Source organism: Carcharodon carcharias, chromosome 1 (genome assembly GCF_017639515.1).
Source record: "Carcharodon carcharias isolate sCarCar2 chromosome 1, sCarCar2.pri, whole genome shotgun sequence".
NCBI lineage: Eukaryota > Metazoa > Chordata > Chondrichthyes > Lamniformes > Lamnidae > Carcharodon > Carcharodon carcharias.
Window position 1 is genome coordinate 60,022,465 of NC_054467.1, and position 25,366 is coordinate 60,047,830.

General features: G+C 42.1%; 1 protein-coding gene across 1 annotated transcript in view; it reads right to left on the reverse strand.

Annotated features, from left to right (window-relative positions):
* The window catches only part of LOC121280220, a 365,957-nt gene that overhangs the window by 97,716 nt on the left and 242,875 nt on the right, over nucleotides 1-25,366 (reverse strand). The window contains exon 6 of the mRNA XM_041191985.1: nucleotides 22,175-22,317. Coding sequence (XP_041047919.1) covers nucleotides 22,211-22,317 — 107 coding nt within the window. The 3' untranslated portion in view covers nucleotides 22,175-22,210. The remainder of the gene's footprint in view (nucleotides 1-22,174; nucleotides 22,318-25,366) is intronic.

Below are 25,366 nucleotides of genomic sequence, written 5' to 3' on the forward strand. Positions count from 1 at the left end.
GTTTTAAAAAGCTCAATCCTTTCCTGACAGCTGGCGCTTCCAGACCCACAACCTGGTCTCAAGCTGTGTCCCTGAGCATCTCCCCAGGACTTTCAGCAATGTAGGAGATAAAGGAGTTCAAGTGTTAACTGACCTTATCACCTCAATTATCAATCACTGAAATTACCGCTCTCAAGAAAAAGATGTCACAGGTTGAAATGACTCATCAATCTTTCACTTTGGTTGTTCCTGGGTAGAAATTATATATGATTTCTTTTATTCATTCATGGGATATGAGTACGCTGGCTAGGCAAGCATTTATTGTCCATCCCTAATTGTCCTTGGGCAGGTGGTGGTAAGCTGCCTTCTTGAACGGCTCCAGTCCATGTGGTGTCAGTACATCCACTGTCCTTTTCGGGAGGGAGTTCCAGGATTTTGACCCAGCGACAGTGAAGGAACAGTAATATTATTCCAAGTTAGGATGATGTGTAGCTTGGAGGAGAACTTTCAGATGGTAGAGTTTCCAGGCAAAAACAGAATTACCTAGAAAAACTCAGCAGGTCTGGCAGCATCGGCGGAGAAGAAAAGAGTCGATGTTTCTTGTCCTCATGACCCTTCAACAGTTTCCAGGCATTTGTTCCTCTTGTTCTTCTCAGTGGTAGAGGTCGTGGGTTTGGAAGCTGCTGTTGAAGAAACCTTGCTGACTTGCTGCAGTGTATCTTGTAGATGGTGCACACTGTTAACACTGTGCTTCAGTGATGGAGGGAGTGAACTTTTAAGATGGTGGATTAGCTGCTGATCAACTGGGCTGCTTTGTCCTGGTGGTGTCAAGCTTCTTGAGTGTTGTTGGAGCTGCACTCATCCAGGCAAGTGGAGAGTATCCATCACTCCAGACTTTGGCTTTGTAGATGCTGGACAGGCTTTGGAGAATCAGGAAATGAGTTATTCACTGCAGAATTCCCAGCCTCTGATCTGTTCTTGTAGTCACAATATTTATATGACTGGTCTAGTCAAGTTTCTTGTCAGTGGTAAACTCTGGGGTTGATGGTGGTGGATTCAGCAATGATAATGCTGTTCAATGTCAAGGGGAGATGGTAAGATTCTCTCTTGTTGGAAATTATCATTACATGGTCCTTCTGTGGTGTAAATGTTACTTGCCACTTATCAGCCCAAGTTCAAATATTGAACTTGTTTAAGATGGAGATGAAGAGAAGAGAAGAGAAGTACACTTCCAGACCAGATAGTCACAGAGGTCAATGCAAACAGTGCAGTCACACACAATGCCTTCTGTACTTTCAGCAGCACACCTTTTAACTTGCCTTTAAATAACGCTGGTGTGGGGTCTTTCCTGCAGCTGAGTGTACATTCAGCTGTGTGAGGTTAAGTTGGTTAATTAGTTGATTATTTAAGCCTAGTTAGCTAGACTGACAAGGTGCAATATGTTAGCACTGGAATCAAATCAGCATTCTATGCTGACTGACATCACGATCTGCTATTTTAGATATTTCCTGTGCACAATCTTTACAGCCAAAATTAATATCCTCACCTAGATGGTGCTCGGCACAGGGTATGCCATAAGTGTATGCACATGGCTCAGAAGCCATTTTGGTACCAAAATTGCACAAGTAGAGCCCAATTGTGATAATCTTGTTATCCCATGCAAATTTCTTTTTCATTCCCTTTTTGCAGAGTTTTTGCCATTCTTTGCTGTTCCTTATATTCCTCCCAATCCCACCTTGCCTCATGTTGGCCATAGCTGTTTTGAAACCAGCAGTTGTGATTGAAACCAAAGCTGGAAAAATGTTGTTCTGGCTTTGAACTGCAATTTGGACATGAGGAATGAATTCTGTGCACATCTACCTTCATGAAGAACTCTACTCCAGAATCTTAACCTTTAGAGACTATGGCCAAGATTTTATGGCCCCTCCCACCCGGTGGGATGTTGCAGTCCCGCCGAACTGAATGGAGATTTAAATGGCTCGCTGCATCTGCCAGCAGGGAGACACACTGCGGCAAGGCCATAAAATCCTGGCCTATCAAAAAATGTGATTGCTTTTCCAAAACATTGAGAAAGATTGCAGTAAAGTACCCAGAGGTCACATGGAACAGGTGAGCATTTTTGAAGCTGGCTTCAAACAGCTCTGGATCTATAACCAGCATGGTGCCAAGCTCAAGAAACCCGAGAGAAACGTTTTCTCTAATCTTTATCCTGGTTCAAGCCTTGAGTGTTCTGTGTCCTCTATCCTTATTGTCCAGGTTAAAGAGTTTGTTTCTGTAAATTTGACCACGCATTATTTTAAATATCTAAATGTTCTTAAGTTCCTTCTATTGCCTCTATATCTTGCACTGATGCATTGTGGTGCACTGTTCAGGTGTAGGGAACGACATCAATACAATGATAATCTTGAATCTTTCATGGTTGCAGGATCATTGCACTTACGGGTCTGAAGCTAGGATAATGAAACTGGAATTAACAGCATAAATGCTAGAAGTTGGCCACAGATGTCAGTTTCCTGAAATCTAAAACAAACACAAAAAATGCTGGAAAAACTCAGCAGGTCTGACAGCATCCGTGGAGAGAGAAACAAATCCATATGACCCATCTTCAGAGTTACTTAAGCTGAATCTTAACTGAAATCTAAGTTGAAGCAACAACAACTTGCATTCATATAGCATCTTTAATGCAATTGATAAAATAAAATTAAAGCAAAAGCCACATAAAATGAAACTTTGGGCATCCCAAATCAGACCCATCCACACAAACAGGTGGAAAGGCATCTGTCAGTAACCTTATGGATAACAATCTTTTAAAAGTCATCAGTCACTGCTGATCAGTAGTGTTGCTTCACATGATTCAAAATAAATTAGGACATGACATATTCCAAAAAGCTGTTCAAAGCTAAACATTTCCGATCAATACAGCTATTTTGAAGAACTAATTGAGATGGTACATTAGTTAGTTTGAATGCTATACCACCCAGTCTTGATGACGGGAATGATCATCTGTCCATTCCTATTACCTTAGTTGAGTTCACTGTCTAACTTAAAGAGAGAGAGAGAGAAAGAAAGAGTCATAAAAAACTAGTTACCTGTAATTATTTTATTCACTTGAAAAATACCAAAACTGTAAATACCCTTGAGCTAGCAAACATGCAGCAGAGGTTATCTGACCTACACTGGTGGACACTACAAAAAGCCTTGTTACAGAAGTACAAATACAATGATCTTGTTCTCCCAGTGACAAGAGGTACTTATAGAGGAAAAGCAGGTTAAAGAGCAGCTATTACTGTATTATAGCCCTATTTGGAACATTTCCAGTTAGTGTAACTCACTGCTTGGAGGGTAGGATTAGTGAATTTACCTAATAATATCTTTATGTATTCCTTCAGCAAGAGATCATGCCAAATGTTGAGATGCCCAGACAGTGCTATATTGAGGTGTGTGGTGAATTTAAACTGATACAAGTTGGAGTAATAAGAAACCCCAGTGGAAATCCCAATTTCAAACTGGAGTACTTTGCAGGGAAGCAGTTTGAGACAGCCAATTATATGTTTTGATAGGACTCACCCATACTGACCTAAAATTTGAATGAATGTTCAGTCATTCATTAAAAAACAAGGTCCAAAAATGGACTGGCAACAACCAGAGATTCCAGTAAGAATATGCAGAAAGAAGAAGGTTTGCTTTATTTTCTATCGGGCTATAACATGAACAGCTTTGATGGTTCTTTTAAAAAGAAAAACTATTATTAAAGGAAGAAGTAGGTTGAAAACTATCAACCTGATTTCAACTGTGCAATCTTATCAGACAAACAGAACACCTTTTTTAGTAAATTCCTTGGAATGATATTTTAACAGAGGCATTAAACTGTTTGTCTTAAATTAGTTAATCCTACCACTTAAAGAGCAGAGAAAGGCATTGCAGTGTGGACTCCAGGTGTATAAGACCATAAGGCATAGGAGCAGAAAGTAGGCCATTCGGCCCATCGAGTCTGTTCTGCCATTCAATCATGGCTGATAAGTTTCTCAATCCCATTCTCCCGCCTTCTCCCTGTAATCTTTGATCTGCTTACCAATCAAGAACCTATCTATCTTGGTTTTAAATACACTCAATGACCTGGCCTCCACAGCCTTCTGTGGCAATGAAGTCCATAGATTCACCACTCTCTGGCTAAAGAAGTTTCGCCTCATCTCTGTTCTAAAAGGTCTTCCCTTTACTCTGAGGCTGTGCGCTCAGGTCCTGGTCTCTCCTACTTATGGAAACATCTTCCCCACGTCCAGTCTATCCAGGCCTTTCAGTATTCTGTAAGTTTCAATCAGATCCCCCCTCATCCTTCTAAACTCCATCAAGTATAGACCCAGAGTCCTCAAATGTTCCTCATATGTTAAGCCTTTCATTCCTGGGATCACTCTCGTGAACCTCCTCCGGACCCTCTCCAGGGCCAGAACATCCTTCCTGAGATACGGGGCCCAAAAATTGCTCACAATATTCTAAATGTGGTCTGACCAGAGCCTTATAAAGCCTCAGCAACACATCCCTGCTTTTATATTCTAGACCTCTCGAAATAAATGCCAACATTGCATTTGCCTTCCTAACTACCAACTCAATCTGCAAGTTAACCTTACGAGAATCCTGGACTAGGACTCCCAAGTCCCTTTGCACTCCAGATTTCTGAATTCTCTCCCCATTTAGAAAATAGTCTATGCCTCTATTCTTCCTACCAAAGTGCATGACCTCACACTTGCCCATGTTGTATTCCATCTGCCACTTCTTTGCCCATTCTCCTAACCTGTCCAAATCCTTCTGCAGCCTCCCCGCCTCCTCAATACTACCTGTCCCTCCACCTATCTTTGCATCATCTGCAAACTTAGCCAGGATGCCCACAGTTCCTTCATCTGGATCATTAATGTATAAAGTGAAAAGTTGTGGTCCCAACACTGACCCCTGCGGAACTCTGCTGGCCGCCATCCTGAGAAGGACACCCTTATCCCCAATCTCTGCCTCCTGCCAGACAGCCAATCTTCTATCCATGCTAGTACCTTGCCTCTAAAACCATGGGCTCTTATCTTACTGAGCAGCCCCCCCGTGCGGCACCTTGTCAAAGGCCTTCTGGAAGTCCAAGTAGATAACATCTATTGGTTCTCCTTTGTCTAACCTATTCATTACCTCCTCAAAGAATTCTAACAGATTTGTCAGGCATGATCTCCCCTTGATGAAACCATGCTTACTTTGCCCTATTTTATCATGCACTTCCAAGTATTCTGAAATCTCATCCTTAGTAATGGACTCGAAAATCTTACCAACGACTGAGGTCAGGCTAATCGGCCTGTAATTTCCCGTCTTTTGTCTCACTCCCTTCTTAAACAGGGGGTTACATTAGCAATTTTCCAGTCCTCTGGGACCTTCCCTGACTCCGGTGATTCCTGAAAGATCACCACTAACGCCTCCACTATCTCTTCAGCTATCTCCTTCAGAACTCTGGGATGTAATCCATCTGGTCCAGGTGATTTATCCACCTTCAGACCTTACAGTTTTCCTAGCACCTTCTCCTTGGTAATGGCCACCATACTCACCTCTGCCCCCCGGCTCTCTTGAACTTTGGGGATGTTACTCATGTCTTCCACTGTGAAGACTGACGCAAAGTACCTATTCAGTTCCTCCGCCATTTCTTTGTTCCCCACTACTACTTCTCCAGCATCATTTTCCAGCGGCCCAATGTCCACTTTTGCCTCTCTCTTCCCTTTATATACCCAAAAAAAACTCTTGCAATCTTCTTTTATATTACTGGCTAGTTTACCCTCATATTTACTCTTCTCCCTCCTTATTTCTTTTTTAGTTGTCCTCTGTTGGTCTTTGTAGGCTTCCCAACCCCCTGGTTTCCCACTGCTCCTCGCCGCATTGTAAGCTTTCTCTTTAGCTTTTATGCTGTCCCTGACTTCCCTTGTCAGCCATGGTTTTTTCTGCTTTTCTTGGTAAAAGAAAAGATTTATTCATGTTGCTTAAAATTGAGTGAGTGGATGGCTGGTACATTCTCTTGGACTAAGTAGATGGCAGACACATTCTCTGAGAATCAGTGGATGGCTGGCACAGTCTCCTAGAGTCAGTGGATAACTGGCACATCCTCATAATGTCAGTGAATGGCTGGCAAACTCTCTTGGACTAAGTAGATGGCTGACACATTCTCTGAGAGCAAGTGGATGGCTGGCACAGTCTCTGAGAGTAAGTGGATGGCTGGCACAGTCTCTGAGAGTAAGTGGATGGCTGGCACAGTCTCCTAAAATCAGTGAATGGTTGGCAAATTCTCTTGGGCTAAGTAGATGGTTGACACATTCTCTGAGAGTCAATGGATGACTGGCACATTCTCCTAGAGTCAATGGATGGCTGGCACATTCTCTTGGAGTGTGTGGCTAGTTGCCAGTGTTAAATCAAGGACATTCTCAATACGTAGAACAATGTAAAGTAAATCAGCACTTAGGACACAGATACACATCATAAAACAGGTAAGCTTAAATATGGCAGAGAGTAGAGACACTGCCAGAAAGGAATAGAGCTTACTGATTTCTCTAATGAAACTCAAATCTAACACTGATTCAAATCCATCTCATAGCAAAATATATCTATGATGCAAAACTGGCAACTTTGCAAAACAGTGTATATGTTATTCTGTTCATAGTTTGAAAGAGTCATAAAATAACTTAATACATATGAAGATATAAATTAGGAGCAGGAGTAGGCCATTTGGCCCCTCAAGTTTGCTCCGCCATTCAACAAGATCATAGCTGATCTGATTATGGCCTCAGCTCCACGGCCAGAATTTCACGCTCCCCCACTGGATCCTGTCAGCTTTTAGTTCTAATAATTTTCTTGGTACTCTTTCCCTGGTGATTGTAATTGTTTTAAGTTCATCCCTCTCTTTCACCTCCTGAATCACACTTATTTCTAGGATGTTATTTGTATCTGTATTTGTATCATTTAATTAATCAACCAAAGAGAAGGACTTAGCGGTTGATTTTTACCAAAGAGAAGGACTTAGTGATCGATTTGTCTAGGGAAGAGTGTGTAGATAGCCTGGATCATGTTGAGATCAAAAAACAGGAAGTGTTAGGTGTCTTGAAGAATATTAAGGTGGATAAGTCCCCAGGGCCAGATGGGATCTACCCCAGAGTACTGAGGGAGGCAAGGGAGGAGATTGCTGGGGCCTTGACAGAAATCTTTGTATCCTCACTGGATACAGGTGAGATCCCAGAGGAATAGAGAATGGCCAACATTGTTCCATTGTTTAAGAAGGGTAGCAGGAATAATCCAGGAAATTAAGGCCGGTGAGCCTTATGTCAGTGATAGGGAAATTATTGGAGAAGATTCTTCGTGACAGGATTTACTACCATTTGGAAGCAAGTGAGCTTATTAGTGAGAGGCAACATGGTTTTGTGAAGGGGAGGTTGTGTCTCACTAACTTGATCGAGTTTTTCGAGGAAGTGACAAAGATGATCGACGATGGAAGGGCAGTGGATGTTATCTACATAGATTTCAGTAAGGCCTTTGACAAGGTCCCTCATGGCAGACTGGTACAGAAGGTAAAGTCGCACGGGATTAGAGGTGAGCTGGCAAGATGGATACAGAATTGGCTTGGTCATAGAAGACAGAGGGTAGCAGTGGAAGGGTGCTTTACTGAATGGAGAGCTGTGACCATTGGAGATCCGCAGGGATCAGTGCTGGAACCTTTGCTGTTTGTAGTATACGTAGATGATTTTGAAGAAAATGTAACTGGGCTAATTAGTAAATTTGCAGACGACACTAAGGTTGGAGGAGTTGCAGATAATGAAGAGGATTGTCAAAGGATACAACAGGATATAGATCAGTTGGAGGCTTGGCGGTGAAATGGAAGATGGAGTTTAATCTGGACAAATGCGATGTAATGCATTTTGGAAGGTCTAATACAGGCAGGAATTATACAGTAAATGGCAGAACCCTTAAGTGCATTGATGGGCAGAGGGATCTGGGTGTACAGGTCCACAGGTCACTGAAAGTGGCAATGCAGGTGGATAAGATAGTCAGGAAGGCATATGGCATTCTTGCCTTCATTGGTAGGGGTGTTGAGTATGAAAGCTGGGAAGCCAACCTGCAGCTGGATAGAACCTTGGTTAGGCCACACTTGGAATATTGCATGCAATTTTGGTCGCCACATTATCAGAAGGATATGGAGGCATTGGAGAGGGCGCAGAGGAGGTTTACCAGGATACTGCCTGGTCTGGAGGTTATTAGCTATGAGGAGAGGTTGGAGAAACTTGGATTGTTCTCACTAGAGCGACTTGATAGAAGTTTACAAAATTATGAGTGGCATGGACAGAGTAGATAGTCAGAAGCTTTTTCCCAGGGTGGAAGAGTCAATTACTAGGGGACATAGATTTAAGGTGAGAGGAGAAAACTATAGAGGAGATGTGCGGGGCAAGTTTTTTACGCAGAGGGTAGTGAGTGTCTGGAATTCGCTGCCAGAGGAGGTGGTGGAAGCAGGTATGATAGTGGTGTTTAAGAGGCAGCTTGACAAATACTTGAATAGGATGGGAATAGAGGGATATGGACCCCAGAAGTGCAAAATGTTTTAGTTGACGGGCAATATGATTGGCACAGGCTAGGAGGGCTGAAGGGCCTGTTCTTGTGCTGTACTTTTCTTTGTTCTTTGTTCTTGTTCTTTATAGCTTGATGCTGAAAAGGTTAGATAAGAAAGGGGGCAAAGACAGAAAGCAGAAGCAAAAAAAATTGAATTTTTTATTTGATATTTTAAAGACCCCCCAACAATAATGAAAATTTGAAGGAATGGGACTCTGCATTTGGAATAATTAATTTCCAGTACCAGAATGGTTGATTGGCAACAATCAACACTTGTCATTAAAAGAGTTCTTAGACTTTAATGGACAGCATGTACCTTCCTGTGGTGAGCTCAGCAAATAAAGCAACTTCACGACATTCACTGCTTTTACATGGTGATGCAGACAGCGAGAAGCCATCTTCAGGAAGCTAATGGAGGAGCAGCACAATTCAGACAGCAACTGTTGGATGTTGGCTTTGACCCATACATCCAGCCCTCACATGATGTTACTGTAACATTTATGGTACTGGGTTTGTAACCCCAAGATCAAGAGTTCAAATCTCACAATGGCAAACTATGAAACAATGTAACTTCATCTGAATAGGAACAGATGGAAATGTGTTTGTACTCGAAAGAGTTACCATTTATGCTTAAATAACTGTGAGCATCATTAGCCCCATAAGTAATTTGACAGCAAAATTTGGTCTAGTGAGATTTGTCTTCCCAGTGGGCTATATTCTTTGGAGACATAAACAAAAACAGAATTACCTGGAAAAACTCAGCAGGTCTGGCAGCATCGGCGGAGAAGAAAAGAATTGACGTTTCGAGTCCTCATGACCCTTCGACAGAACTTGAGTTCGAGTCCAAGAAAGAGTTGAAATATAAGCTGGTTTAAGTTGTGTGTGTGGGGGGCAGAGAGAGAGAGAGAGAGAGAGAGAGAGAAGTGGAGTGGGGGTGTGGTTGTAGGGACAAACAAGCAGTGATAGAAGCAGATCATCAAAAGATGTCAACAACAATAGAACAAAAGAACACATAGGTGTTAAAGTTAAAGTTGGTGATATTATCTAAACGAATGTGCTAATTAAGAATGGATGGTAGGGCACTCAAGGTCACTAGAGCTATACCTAGGTTGAGTTAAATAGCTATTTGGTCTATCAAAGAATCAAAGGATATGGGGTGTGGGCGGGAAAATGGAGTTAAGGCAGAAGGTCAGTCATGATCGAACTAAACGGCAGAACAGGTTCCAGGGGCCATATGGTCAACTCCTCTTATTTCTTTTGTTTTCATGTTTAGTTGAAGAGAGCTACCATTCATCAAAGACTGTATGGTAGATAAACAAGTTGACAACAGAGGCATTGGAAGCTTGAGAAATGTCTTGGAGTGTTGAACTGAGTGTAATCATACAGTTAATATTTCATTGTCACATACACCCAGCTGTCACTTATCTGAGGAGTTACGGATGCTTCTGAACATTGAAATCATCAATGAACATCCTCACTCCTTACCTTACGATGAAGGGAAACATTTTAGGATGCTACCTCCAGTATCAATGTCCTAGGGGAGGGATGATTGACCTCCAATAACCACAGCCATCTTGCTGAAAAGTGAGACATGTTGCCAAAGCTTTTCATCTTGCACTTATGAGGACAAATGCAAGAATGCCAAATTTCAGATGATAGCAACAATTTCTATTACAAGAGAAAAGTGTTGCTGATTGGTTGGCAATCAGCTCTGATTGGCCAGGTTGTTGCCATGAAAAAAGCAACTGGGAACTATAGGCTGCCCAAGCTCCCAATTCATTCAAAAAAAATCCAATCCACGCCAGCTGTCCAGTCAAGTTGCACTTTTCTATGCATGTTGTAGTCTGGAGCTATGGTTAATGATGGTAGAGGCTCCAATTTACTGTCCCTCACATGACCAGGAATCTCTCCCACTCTTACTATCTGCCATTGGCGTACATTGAAAAGATTTGTAGGTTGATATTCATCCCGTTTGGCCATGTTGTGAATGCATCTTCCTTGGCTATCAAGTCCTGAAGTGGGACTTGAACCCAGAGTTTCTGGCTCAGAGGCAGTGATGCTACCCAAAGTGCTACAAGACTTCCTGACTGACCACTACACAAAATTGAATATGTAAAACATATAGGCCAGAATTTTATATTTGGCGTGTGGGTGCGCGCCCAACACGCTGGAACGTAAAATGACGTACGATGATGTTGGGCATGCATCCTGATGTCACCACGTGATATTTTGTTCACTGGGCGCGCGCTGGAGTTGGCTGCATGCCTGCCGATAATTGAAAGGCCTATTAAGGCCAATTAACAAGGTAATGAAGTTGAATTTTATGCTGCCCTTAAGGCTGCGAAAAGCCCAAGCGGCCTTTACATTTTTTAGGAAACCTCATCCATAAGTGGGATGAGGTTTCTTAAAGATAATACGAATTAAATAAAAGCTTTGTTTTGCCATTAAAAACATGTCCCATCTCATGTGACACAGTCACATGAGGGGATGTTTCATTAAATTTCTGAAGTCATTATTAATTTTTTTAAAAGGCATTTCAATCTCCCTGAGGCAGCTCCATGCCTCAGGGAGATTGAAGCGCTCTTTCTCCCGCATGCGCAAACTGTGCATTAGACACGACTCTCCCTCCTCCCCCTGCCCGCACAGGCAGCGCTCAGCACTACCACTCGCGATCCACGCAAGGTGGGCCTTAATTGGCTCACCCATGTGAAATCACGTGCAGAACCAATCATGGGCGGCGGTTGGCTTCCCGACTGCCCCTGCCCACTCCCGCCGAGTCCGTATGTCAAATGCAAAATTCTGGCTATAGAAAACAACACAGTCACCTCTATTAAACAAACTTGGAATAGACCATGTATTTCATGTAAATATGGACGATGACATGGCTTATAAACAATCCCATAATCTTTTATTAAAAAGAGAAAGGAAGCAGTAATATTTTACTAATTATCAAAACCCTCACCAGACTATTTATATTTTCTGTTGATGTTACCATGGTTTAGTTACAGTTAGTAGAAATCAACTGTGGCAACTTCAGTGGAGCCTGTATTTGTAAGGAGGTGAGCATGGTTGAGAAACTGGAACTTCCTTCCTATTTAAACTTTATAAATCTTCCGTGACTTGTATGTTATTACGCTGCTCTTTTCTTCAGATCAGAGCATGCAGATGCACCTTTGATTCATACATGATGCCATTTACATGGATGTGCATGTGCAGGTATTTTTAGTTTAATTAATAGCTCCTTTGAAAGGATTTTGTTCTGCATTCATCAAACTCAGATGCCCCATATAGCCCCTTAAAGCTCTAAGGTAATTATTTCATCTGAATCTGCTTCAAACCTTAAGGAAAGGTTTTCTGAAAACCCATTCTTTGATAGCATACAGCCTCACTCATCAGCTGTCTTCTGGAACCAGGTAATCTTATTCGTCAAGGGAGTTATAATGAGTTGTACATTATAATGCTGCTGAATTTCCTGCATGATCTCTAGACTAATGGGAACAAGCATTAATAAAATACCTAAGTAAGAAGAAACAAAGTCTAGAAATAAAAAGCTTGTTTGCACACACAATGCCAACTTTATTGGGCTAATCTGCTTTTACAAATATTTTGTCTATCTATTCAAGTAGGAGAGAAAAGCAGCTTAGTGCAATTCTTGTTCAGAACATCTGCTTCTTGGATGAACAGTTTTAATTGTACTTTCACTGGCATCTTTTATCATTTTCATCTTTGTGTTCATGGGAAAATTGACATTTCCACATATGCATTGCTAAAAGCAAAAGAAAATGACTAAGACTTTGTCTAACAATACAATGCACAAGATAGTAAATTAGACCCAAATCCTTGTAATTATCATGGTGCTGATCTTACACAATCAGAATTCCTGTCTAATATACCAAAATGTGGAAGAAAATCTCAGTGCTGTTCATTAATATAAGACAAGAGCCACAAGTCTGAAAAAGTTGCTGATGGATGGACAAAGTGCAAAAACTGCTAAATAGGATGTTATTCCAAGTTTTCCTCTCATCATTATCTCTATGCTTTTACTGTTTTGTGCATTTGCAGAGTTGGACAGATTGCAGAAAAACATGATGCATGGAAGTTGAGACCTGTAACTTGATCTAGCAATCACTCTGGAATGACAGACATTTCCCAGAGCTTGCCTTCTGTTCTCTTTGCATTATTCTCAGTCATTATTGATTTTAAACAAAAAAAAGACCTTTTTTTAAGTCAAAGGGGAAAAATGCCTATATATGCAATATTGTGCTTCTTCATTTGTGTCTATGACCATGTTGGACTCCGAACTTTACCGCTGCAGCATTTGGCGAGGTAGAACTCTGGTGTATGTCGTATCTCATTGCCAACTGTTTGTAGCAAGATTAGAAATGATAGGGTGGGGGAACAGGGATATATTAGCTGTCTATTTTAGGAGAAGCCAAATGAGAAGCTCCACAAACCATTTCTGTCAAATATATATTTGAGCTGTCACCAAACATTCAAGCAAACATTTGTCTTGTCAACTACAATAAAGCTCGCTGACTCTGGTTTTTGCAAAGTCTGGTATTCAGGTTATATTTGTGCTCTTTGAAATAAGAATCTGGACAGGGTCATGTTGATCTGATTCAAATCATGAGAGCTTTCTCTTCTATTTAAGGATATTCATAGCCCTGCAGAATGCAAAAATGTGAAATACCAAATGCAAATTATGATTCTGCCCAAAATACTGCAGCTTAGCATAGGGCGTATCAACCCTGAAAGGCTGATTCCACTATTAAAATTATTTCTTAGGGTGTTCTTTTCTTTATCGTTTAGTTGTTCTTACAATTTGTTATCTTATCCTGAGGACGTATGAAGTCAAAATGTAATCTCCAAGAAGGTAATTGCACAGTGCTGGCCCGCCAGTGCAAACTGGGTGCAAGGAACGATTCCTGGGCAAGAACAGGTAAGTCTGAGGCCTGATTAAAATTGGGCCTTGGGCCTCATTTAAATTAGATCAGTGAGCTGAGGACACCTGCTGTCCATTTTTGTATCATTATGCCTCTGTGAAGCTCTTTAGGATGTTTTTCCATGTTAAAGGGGCTATATAAAGGCAAGTTGTTGTTTTATAAACAACGGCACATGAATCAATATCGTTCTGTTGAAACTTCTGTTTTGTTTCTATTCTGTTAATACCACTATAAAAATATTCCTCTGAACTTTTGGTCCTTTCAATACCTAATTACACCTTCCTCTTACCAACAACCTCACTGTTCAAATCACTAGGAGCCATTTTGACTTTGGAAAATGTAAAATGCGCGATATTGACATGGTCACTCATTAAACAGTTTCCTAATTTTGTTTGATCGACTACAATCAAAAGAAAAAATTAGGAAAAGGGTTTAATGTGGGGGTGAGCCGATATTGCTCATTTTGCCCCATCCTCTAAATCAACATTATCTCCACAATCTCCTAATCTAATTGATTTTTTGCAGGACCCCAATCATTCCTCCATTTCGCAATTCACGGGCTTGTAAAAGGCAATCATGTGACTATTTAATCTATGTACTGATTTACTTTATGGCCAGAATTTTTTGCTTATTGGGTGGGCGCGTGCCCAACCTGAACAAGCGTAAAATGACACGCGATGACGCCAGGCAAGCATCCCAACATCATCATGCACCTGCATGATATTTCGGTCAGTGGGCATGCGCGGGAGTCAACAGCACGCCCACCGACAATTAATAGGCCTATAAGGGCCATTGAAGGACCAAATGCAACAATCTTCAGCCAGAAGCGCTGAATGAATGATCCATCTCAGCCTCCTCCGGAGCTCCCTAGCTCACATATGCCAGTCTTCTGCCAATTCTATTCAGTCCACATGATATCAAAAAATAGGCACAGGATACTGCAAAAGGTTATGGGCCCTGACAACATTCCAGCAACAGTACTGAAGACCTGTGCTCCAGAACTTGCTGCACCCCAAGCCAAGATGTTCCAGTACAGCTACAACACTGGCATCTACCCAGCTATGTGGAAAATTGCCCAGGTATGTCCTGTACACAAAAAGCAAGACAGATCCAACCTGACCAATTACCACCCCATCAGTCTAGTCTGGATCATCAATAAAGTGATGGAAGCGGTCATCAACAGTGCTATCAAGCGGCACTTGCTTTGCAATAACCTGCTCACTGATGCCCAGTTTGGGTTCAGCCAGGGTCATTCAGCTCCTGACCTCATCACAGCCTTGATTTAAACATGGACAAAAGAGCTGAACTCCAGAAGTGAGGTGAGAGTGACTGCCATGACATCAAGGCAACCTTTGACTGAGTGTGGCATCAAGGAGTCTTAGCAAAACTGGAGTCAATGGGAATCAGGGGGAAAATTCTCCACTGGCTGGAATCATACCTAGCACAAAGGAAGATGGTTTTGGTTGTTGGAGGTCAATCATCTCAGCTCCAGGACATCACTGCAGGAGTTCCTCAGGGTAGTCTCCTCGGCCAAACCATCTTCAACTGCTCCATCAATGACTTTCCTCCCATCATTAGATCAGAAATGGGGATGTTTGCTGATAATTACATAATGTTCAGCACTATTCGCGGCTCATCAGATACTGAAGCAATCTATGTCCAAAGGCAGAAAGTCTGGACAATGTCCAGGCTTGGGATGACAAGTTAACATTCACGCCACAGAAGTGTCAGGCAATGACCATCTCCAACAAGAGAGAATCGAACCATCACCCCTTGATGTTCAATGGCATTACCATCACTACCAACATCCTGGTGGTTGCCATTGACCAGAAACTGAACTGGACTAGCCATATAAATAATTTGGGTACAAGAGCAGGTCAGAGGCTAGGAATCGTGCAAAGAACAACTCACCTCCAGACTCCCCAAAGCCTGTCCACCATCCACAAGGCACAAGTCAGGAGTGTGATGGAATTCACTTGCATGGATGAGTGCAGCTCCCACAACACTCAAGAAGCTTGACATCATCCAGGACAAAGCAGCCCGCTGGATTGGCATCATATCCACAAACATTCACTTCCTCCACCACCGATGCACAGCAGCAGCAGTGTGTACCATCTACAAGATGCACTGCAGGAATTCACCAAGGCTCCTTCAACAACACCTTCTAAACTGATGACAACTGCCATCTAGAAGGAGAAGGGCACCACTACCTGGAAGTTCCCCTCCAAGCTACTCACCATCCTGACTTGGAAATACATCGCTGTTCCTTCACTGTCGCTGGATCCAAATCTGGAACTCGCTTCCTAACAGCACTGCGGGTGTACCTACACCATATGGACTGCAGCGGTTCAAGAAGGCAGCTCACCACCAGCTTCTTAAGGGCAAATAGGGATGGGCAATAAACGCTGGCCCAACCAGTGAAGACCATATCCCATGAATGAATAATGTAAAAAAACATTGAATTAAATTTTTCGCTGGAAAAGGGCGAAAAGGCCAAGCTGTCTTTGGATTTTTAGGAAACCTCATCCACGGGTGGGATGAGATTTCCAACAGCTATTAAGAATTAAATAAAAATTTTAACATTTCATTAATAACATGTCCCTGCTGATGTGATATAATCACATGAGGAGGCGTGTTTTTTAACATTTTAAAATTCTTTATTTTCAATTTTTTATATCTTCATCTCCCTGAGGCGGTTGGTTTCCCGACCGCTCCCACTCACCCCCGCTGAGCCCACCTGACGAAGGCAAAATTCTGCCCTATGTTTGTTTTCTCTCTTTATGATATCCTGCACTGTAGACAGTGGCAGGATCTTGTGACTTCTCATTTAACAAAGCAATTATCAAGTAAATACTTGCATTTATATAGTATTTTTCACAACCACCAGATGCCTCAAAGCACCTTACAGCCAATGAAGTACTTTTTGAAGTATAGTCATGTTGGTATGTATGAAATGGGGCAGCTAATTCAGTAAACTCCCACAAACAACAATGTAATAATGATAATCTGCTTTCTGTGATACTTATTGAGGGATAAATACTGGCCAGGACAACTGGGTTAAGTCCCCTGCTCTTCACTGAAGTAGTGCAAGGGGATCAATTACAACCACTGAACCAGGCAGATGGGGCCTTGGGTTAAGGGGCCATAACTAGCATTGGAAATTGCTGGCCCGCAGAAATTAGAAGAAATAAATGCCTACTTAGCTGGTCTTGAAAATTGCATTGACACTTCCATTTGTCGGAGCTGCTTGGAGCCTGCATCAAAAGAATCCATGTGGGCCCCAGCGAGGTGTAGCTCCAGAGTATTAAAGGAGGCCATGTCCCTTTTTTTACAGCACTGCTGCTGTAAAGCAGGTAAGTTTAAAGGGCCAGGTAAATTGGCAGGCCAGGGGAAGGTAAGTGTCTAAGGTGAGTGCATAGGATTTGAGGAGCGGGGATGGGGTGGGGGTGTCCAGGAGCAGTCCAAGGGATTGGGGGAGGTTTGGTTGGAGGTCCGGGGTTGTGGGGGGGTCATTCGGAGGTCCAGGAGGGGTGATGGTAGCGGTCAGTCAAACATCTTGGGGGGGTGATGGTGGAAGCGGTGGCCACAGGTCTTGGTCTGCTGGGGGGAGGGGGGTCGGAGGTCCAGGTTGGGGGGTTGTCAGGGGGAGTTGGGGGGGGTGTCGGAGGTCAAGGGTAGGGATTTCAGAGGTCAGGGAAGTGTGAAGGTTGTTGGAGGTCGGGGGTGGGAGCATGTCAGAGTCAGGGGAGTGGGGTGCAAGGGATGTCGGATGTCTGGGGGCGTGTTGAAGGTTGGGGGGCTGGGGTAGCAAGGTCGAGGGGATGGATGTGTCAGAGGTTAAGGGGTTGGGTGGTGTTGGATGTTGGGAGGGCAGAGCATGTCAGAAGTCGGGGGTGGGTATAGTCCCATGTGGGGGGTGGTCGGGGATGTGGGGGAGTTCCTTGGGGTCAGCCTGGGTCTTTACAATAGTCACTCAGTAGTTAGAAGAGGTTTTCATTCTCCTAACTTTTTTTGAGTAACTATTGGTATAACCCCGGTGGAACCATCCGAAGTTTGCGATTTAAACGGCATTTTTGGATGATTCCCAGAGCAGCATAATTGTCCACAGGAAGTGTGCACTTCTGGGCAATTACCATGCAAACCCTTACCTGGGAACTTCCCAGAGGGAATTCCCCAGCACATCTTTGGGGTAACCACCAAATCTGACACTGGGGAGCTCGGCAGTTACACTGGGGAGCTCGGCAGTTACAGGCCAATGTCTCACCCAACAAGCAGCACCTTGGACAGTGCAGTGCTGCCTCAATACAATGCTGGAATTTCAACCTTGATTTTTGTACTCAAGGCCTGAGGAGGGGACTTGGATCTAGAACCTTGTAATTTGGTGGCAGTTGTACCACCTACTGAATCACACCTGACACACACAGAAAAAGAGAGATATCTTATTTCTAATCAGAGAAAAAGAATAATTGAAAAAAAAGAGAAAAATTTTGAATTTGCTAATGAATATATGTCCATGCTTTATAACAAGAAACTGAAAACAGCAGTAAAAATCCCTCGTAAATTAATCTATTTGGGGACTTTCCACCAGCACTATGAATCACAGATCCTGGCAAAAAAACTACAGCCATACCTATACAAGCTCTAGATACTGAGAAATGCCTCAGGAACTGGCAACCCACATGTCCCAGATATATTATATTCTGATTTTTTTTTAAATTCCTGTAACGCAGCCTGACAATGTCACTGCACTGTAAGTCCTTATAGTTGTTTGGTAATACAGAACTTGAGTATTGCTGAAGTAAGAGACATGTTGAAGTTTTATGTGCTGCAATCAGGACACTTAGCTAGAATATCAAGATAAAGGGAAATCTTTTATTGCCAATGTTTATTGCCCATCCCAAATTGCCCTTAAGAAGGTGGCGGTTAGCTGCCTTCTTGAACCGCTGCAGTCCACGTGGTCTAGGTACGCCCACAGTGCTGTTAGGAAGGGAGTTCCAGATTTGGACCCAATTTGCAACAATTTATACAGTATGTGAAGAAAGTGGTGATTGTTTGGCAGGTGGACTCTGCTTGATAGAGGCGTCCTCACTAAAAGTTGTTGTTGTGCTCCTGCAAAATTCCAACTTTAAGCAAAATGACTTTACGTGAATCACAGGTTCCCAAAGGAATCAATGTTAAAACCAGAGTTAGGTTCCTTTAGACATTTCTTGCCTGGAAAAAACAATGTACAGGTACATGTATGTACTGTACATGTGCAGTACTCTGCATCCTGGGCTGAAATAATTTGCAGAATAAAATAAATCATCAAATCTAAAAGTACTGTATAGCTGGGTACTTTAGGACTTTTCTCAGCAGAAAAAAGTAAAACATTATAAGTTGAAATGCTGTATATTCCTAGATAACTATATTCATAAATGCAATAACTTTTAAAATAAAATAAATTTTAAAATATAAAAAAATACAATATACAGTAAATGTAAATAAACGTTAAAAAAAATTATACTCACCTAGTTTTAGATAGGCCAGGTTCCATCTGGTGACAGAAATTGGTTGGTGCAGGTAGCAGCTGAAGTCTCAGGATTTCAATCGCTACCGGTGCTGACAAACCTCTGCCACTAGTTGGAGCCAAGGACTTCAGTGTGAGTTCAGAGCAGGAGCCAGGGCCAGGATTTCCCGGTCAGCGAGCGAGGGGCGGGGCCCCCTCGCCGACACGTAAAATGACGTGGGATGGTGTCGGTCGGAACTCCCGACATTGCCCCACCTCATTTCAATTTTAAGGTTGGCGGGCAGGCCGGAAGCCCTAGCGGGCATTGGAAAAAGTATGAAACCTCATCCACAGGCGGGATGAGGTTTCATGTACATGTTTAAATTTTTAATAAAAGTGTCAATGAGAGTGATGGACATGTCCCAACTCATGTGACAGTGTCACATGAGGGGATATGTCAGGGGGATTTTTTTCTACTGTTAACATTTTTAAATTTGGCGTCGATCTCCATGAGACAGCACTTAGCCTCAGGGAGATGAGTGCGCTGTGCGAAAGAGAGCACTCTTGGTTTAGGGATTCCCTCCACCCTCACAGAGAGCACATGGGGCTTACTTGCGGACATCACGCTGGGCAGGCCTTAACTGGCCTGCCCACGTAAAATGGCGGTGTGCCTCCAATTGAGGGCGCCGATTGGAGGCGTGCCTCCATGCTCCCGGTCCTAAATGTCCCCCCATTATGGGGGGATAATTCTGCCCTAGGATTCAGAAAAGGAGTGGGGAAATTTATTAAAACCTCACTGCAACTTGCTGGCTTTGGGTTGGTGTAATATTATGTGGTTCAAAGGCTGACCCCCCCCAGCAGGAAGTGAGATCTGGGGGGGTGGGTGTCCATTTCTCAGTAAGTGCAGTCCTGAATGTGGATCTGATCTGCACTTCTGGCTGTAATGGTGAGTTTGGCTTTTCTCAGGCATAGGTCTGAAAAGTGGCCTCCAGTGGCATAACTCTAGGGCAAGATTTAAGAAGAACCTCCTAGATTTGAAATCCCAATGAGTAGGGGTATCTCTGAAAAGGTCTGAATTTTTGCTGGAGTTGCCAATGGACATCCCATGGAACAATCTGCTGCTCCCTTTCCTTTCCTACTTCCACCATATATATTAGGAAAAAAAATAGGATTTCTCTTGGGCATCACATTTTGATACTTTTAGAGAGTACGTTCCAAATATTGCCAGCTGCTAATCTTTTCCAAGAGGAGCACATTTGAAGCTGATGGCTTCAGATAAAAAAAGCAAAAAGTATTTTACAGAAAGTTGCAGGTAAAGCAAAGCAATAAACAAAAACCTTATCGAACACAAAACTCTAAGACTGCACTCACTCCTCTATCATTGGCTCAAGGCAATGACTGCCTCATACAGGTACTGAAAGATAGAGTTCAAGGTGGAAATGTCAGAGCTGAAGATGAATGACATCATCCGAAATCCCTCGCTTACTTCTTTACTGGGCTGATGCTTCCACTTCCTTGTGGATAGTTCACAAAAAGGAGAAAATCAACACATCCAGGTCCACCTGTGAAAAAAATCATCCTCAATGCATCCTTCCAGGGTCCAGGAATTTTAGGACCATTGTGCAGAATAGCATGGTCTGTCAACAGGATTCTTTTCTAGTAAGTAATTTTACAATGTGGCACTCATTATAGTACCATTTTAAAACATTAACAGAATCGTAAAAATCACAGGTAGGTATATAGCTAGAAATGTTAACAGCATTATTAAATAGTATAGTGCAGGAACAAGATTCTTAGCTATTGTAGATTGGTCTGTCTGAGACCTATCAGTGAAAGTAATCACTACATACCTTTCCCTCTTGATTCAACATTAAACTGTATTATAGACAAGCTGGCCCACTCCAATTACCTGGTGACTTTCTCTAGATCAGTGTTACTGCGCAAACATTATATTCATTGATCCTGCTTTCCCCTACTATCTTGTTGATACACATCAGCTAGATGAGGTCACTTCTAAATCACATCTTAGTGAGCTTATCATGTACATTGAACAAAGAAAGTATTGTGTAGAATGCAGGCAGTAGCTTTCTCCTGAGAGTACTGAGGACCAATGTCTTAATTCATGTTTAAAAAGGAAACTGGGGATGACTGCTGCACAGCTTTAAAAAAAATGCTTACTTCTGTCACTCATTTCAACAGTCTTTTCATATTAACTCAGCCCTGATTTTGATGCCTGGTTCAAGTCATTCTTAGGGACTGTTGGTTTATCCAACTATAGGGATTCACATTTTTTTCAGTGATTATATACAAGATCATGACAGACATCATTGATTTAGCAAGAAATAAAATACAGCTTAACATTCAGTTATTTATCCCTGGAGCTGGAAGGGAACTAAGTGAAATGTTATAGAGTGCCACAGCACAGAATTTTATAAAGCCAAACCATGTTGTGATAGTTAACATTGTGAACCCACTCTCCTGTTTGTTCCCCAGTATTCCTCATTATTAAGCTGCTAATACTCTTTTAAGTACATTTATAAACTCTGCTTCAAGAACAGTTGATTGCAAGGAATCCCACATTATAACTACTGACTGTTTAAAGGTTGTATTTTTTATCTACTTTTCCTTTTAATTCTTTTTTGTGTTTAACATCTTAATTTTGAAAATAAAGTAATTGGTTAACATCTTAACTGAAAATAAAGCAATTGGTTACTGGTTAAAATGATGGATTGAAAAATAAACCTGAGAGTGATCTTTAAATCTAACATATCTGAAGTTGACCAGGCTCCCCCTTGAGTGTGCAATCCTGCACACTCAATTTTCCTCTATGAATTGCACCCAGGTGATCCAATCTGCCAAGGAATAGGAACTGGAAAATCGGTCCCTGGGAAGTTTAGCAAATATTTCCCTCAGGAATTCTTAATTTCCTTAAGGATGAGAACTTTTCCAAGAACTTTCAAATGGTCACTTTCCTAATGTGAGATATTCCTTACATGACTAGTTTTATATGTATTGCCTTTTGAGACAAGAAATGCATCATATATCAATTTTTTTATGTTAAAGTATAATACATGCCTGCAACATTAAACTCAAAGCAAACCCACAAGGGCTAATATTATCAGTCCCGAGAATATTCTGCAAGAGTGGAACAAGAGCTTACCTATCTCCAAGGATATTCTGAGCGGGAACATGGGAATCACTGAACAGTAACACAGTCCATCAGGTCAATGTCAGTGAAAGTAGAGCCTGGAGGCTTGTAATTCCAGTCATCAAGGTTGTCTGTGTTCTCCTGGCCAGGATTTGCTGCAAAAAATAACATAGATGAAAATAAAGTACATGAAAATGAATGTTCAATTCAAAATCAACTACTATCCACTTGACTAGCCAGTTAACATTGTGAGATAGTATTGTGGTAGAAGCTGGGAGCAGTAGGAAAGGAGGGAATGTTGTTTTCATTTTTATTTATAAGGGTGGATAATTAGACAGGCTCCAATATGGAAAAACAATCTACACTGTTCGATCTTCTTCAGTATGCTCCACTCAGGTAATTATTCAACGTCTAACCTTATGGGAAAACTCTTTTTCTGCATGTATGATGTTAAAGATACTGATATTGTGCTTATGGTAGCTGGCTTCACTCACTAGGATTCCTTATGCCACCCAGATATCCAATCTGTGTGACTGGTGGATGAGGCTTCCCACCAGGGGCATAAATTCAGAAATCTACATTTTAACAAATGTGTTATGCCAAATCTATCCAATCTGGACATGAAGTTTTGATTGATTAGAAACTTCATTCCATAACTTCACTAACAAAAGCATAACCTGCTGCCAGGCCACCCGACCCCTCTCACCTTGATAGCTCCCCATCTCAGGCTCAAACCCCTCCAGTGAACTGAGGGAGCCGGTCACTTTCCCCACCTCTCACAACTGAAAAGTTGCAGCAAATTTCCCATTAAGTGCCCACAGCTGTCCAAGGCTTGTAAATGGGATCCATCCTGACAATGGCAAGGCCTCCTAGTGCTGCAACGGGCTGGCAGCAAGCCTGCTCCACCTGCTGCTTGTCAATTATCCCCATAAAATTACAATTATATTCACCTGGCAAACAAGCACCAGTGATCAGCATCCATTTCATCAGCAAAATATTTAAAATAAAATAAAATCACACAGCCTGAAATTCTGGAGAATTTTTTTTTTAATCTTTCACCAGATTTGGTATGGCTGGCAAGGCCAACATTTATTGCTCATCCATAATTGCCATTGAGAATATGGTGTTGAGCTACCTTCTGATAATTGAGTGACTTGCTTGCAGAGACATAACTACATTGCTCTCAGACTGGGTTGAAAATCTAGCAGGTTCCACAATGGGTAGGAAATCTGCTCGACCAGATTTTTGCTCAAGCAATTCACTGAAGCTTACCACATGGCCTTTGGCAACTAAGCCATCAACCAGCAAAAGGCGTATTGAGCGGGTGTGGAGAAGTTGACCTACAATCACATTTCTTATTGATCAGTCCCTTACTCCAGTCACTTTGAGAAATGATATGCAAAGGTCAGTTCCAACACAGGAATCTCTAGTCCACCTAGCACATTGCATTGTGTCTTGGATCTCTCTGTAGCCATTTCAACTGATATTTAATCCACCAACCACCACCCCAACCCCCACCCTGTTTTTGTAATTTTTGTTGCAGTTCTCTGGGTACAGAGAGCAATGTCCTCGCCATCTGATTATATATAGCAGGGTCTCCTGAACTAAGTAATTTCCCAAGTAGATCTGGCTTTCTACATTATTATTCATCCATTTTCACTGACACAAACAGGCTATTTTATTTAAATTTTTAAAGAGCTGGGGATTTAAATAATTAAACAGCTTGACAGTTCTACAGACCTTCTCTGCACTTCCCAAGCACTTACATCTAAAAATTTGTGACGCCCACAATGCGGGATAAGGCCCTTGCTGCAGTGAGATTGGGGTCTGTTTCGCAACACTGAGTTCAGGTTTCCCTCATATGTGAGTCATGCCTGATCCCCTTTCCCCTATCAGCAAAAATGGGATCTGTCGGAATGGGGACAGAACTTCCAGATCCAGGTCCGATCTTCCATTTTTAATAGTCCACAGAGACTCCACGACTTCAGAAATACCTGACCCTTACTTTTTGTCAGCCAAATGCATCATGGAACCTTTGGGACCATATACAGGCCAGAATTTTCACGTCGACGAATGGGGGCGGGCCTGTCACGCTAACGCGTAAAATGACGCGCGGTGACAGAGGTGGCTGAGTGCCTGTCAAAGGCCTGTTAAGGCCATTAATAAACCAATTGAAGTAATTCTCAATGCTGCCTGTCCAATCTTAAGGTTGGTGGGCAAGCGAAGAGCCCAAGTGGCCTTCACGTTTTTCAGGAAACCTCAACCAAGAGCATAATGAGGTTTCCTGAAGGTTTATTAAATAAATTTTAAAAAATTTCACAATTGATAAACATGTCCCAGCTCATGTGACACTGACACATGAGGGGACATATCTAACTAATTTTAATCTTTTTTTATTTCAAACTTTCAATATGAACTTTATCTCCCTGAGGCAGCTCTGTGCCTCAGGGAGATTTCTGCACACGCACAAAAGAGCGCAGGCCCCAACTGTCCCTCCTCCCCATGCCCGTACAGGTAGCACTGACGCTACCGGGTACACGTCACGCTGGGTGGGCCTTAATTGGCCTGCCCACGTTAAATGGCGGCACGCAGTTGATCGCGGATAGCGATCGGCTCTGCGGCCGCCCCCGACCGGCCTGCCCGACAGGCAGAAGATTCTGCCCATAATGTTTAAACCCATGTTCCCATTAAATGATTACTTAAATTTATTATATTCTTGATGCTTTAAGATCTTAATTTTATGATTAAGATTTATCTATAATGATACAACGAAAAGCCATATACAAGCCTTCAGCCCCATGAAATTCAAACAGCGAGTATCAATAAATAAGAAAAACAAAAGAAAATAAACTTGAATTGTCTTGATTGGAAAATTGAATCATGAGGGCTTGTGGGCTTAGTGAGGTCCACAGGCCATAATTGTATACCTTGGAAGTGAAATTCAACTTCAGCATGGATATAAACTGATAGCAGTGGATCTTAATGGAAAAGAAAATCTAACAGGGTATATATGGATAGTTGATCTGTTATCTGACATTTTTACCTGACCTTCACTCCCCAGTAAAGTTGAAATTCACCCCCCTGCATTTAAAGGGATAAGAAATATCAAAGTATTGAAATTTTAAATAACCTCTTAGTTACAAATTTTTCAACAAAGATGCATTTGTCCTGTCAAAATACTTTAAGATTTCTGAAGATTACCTT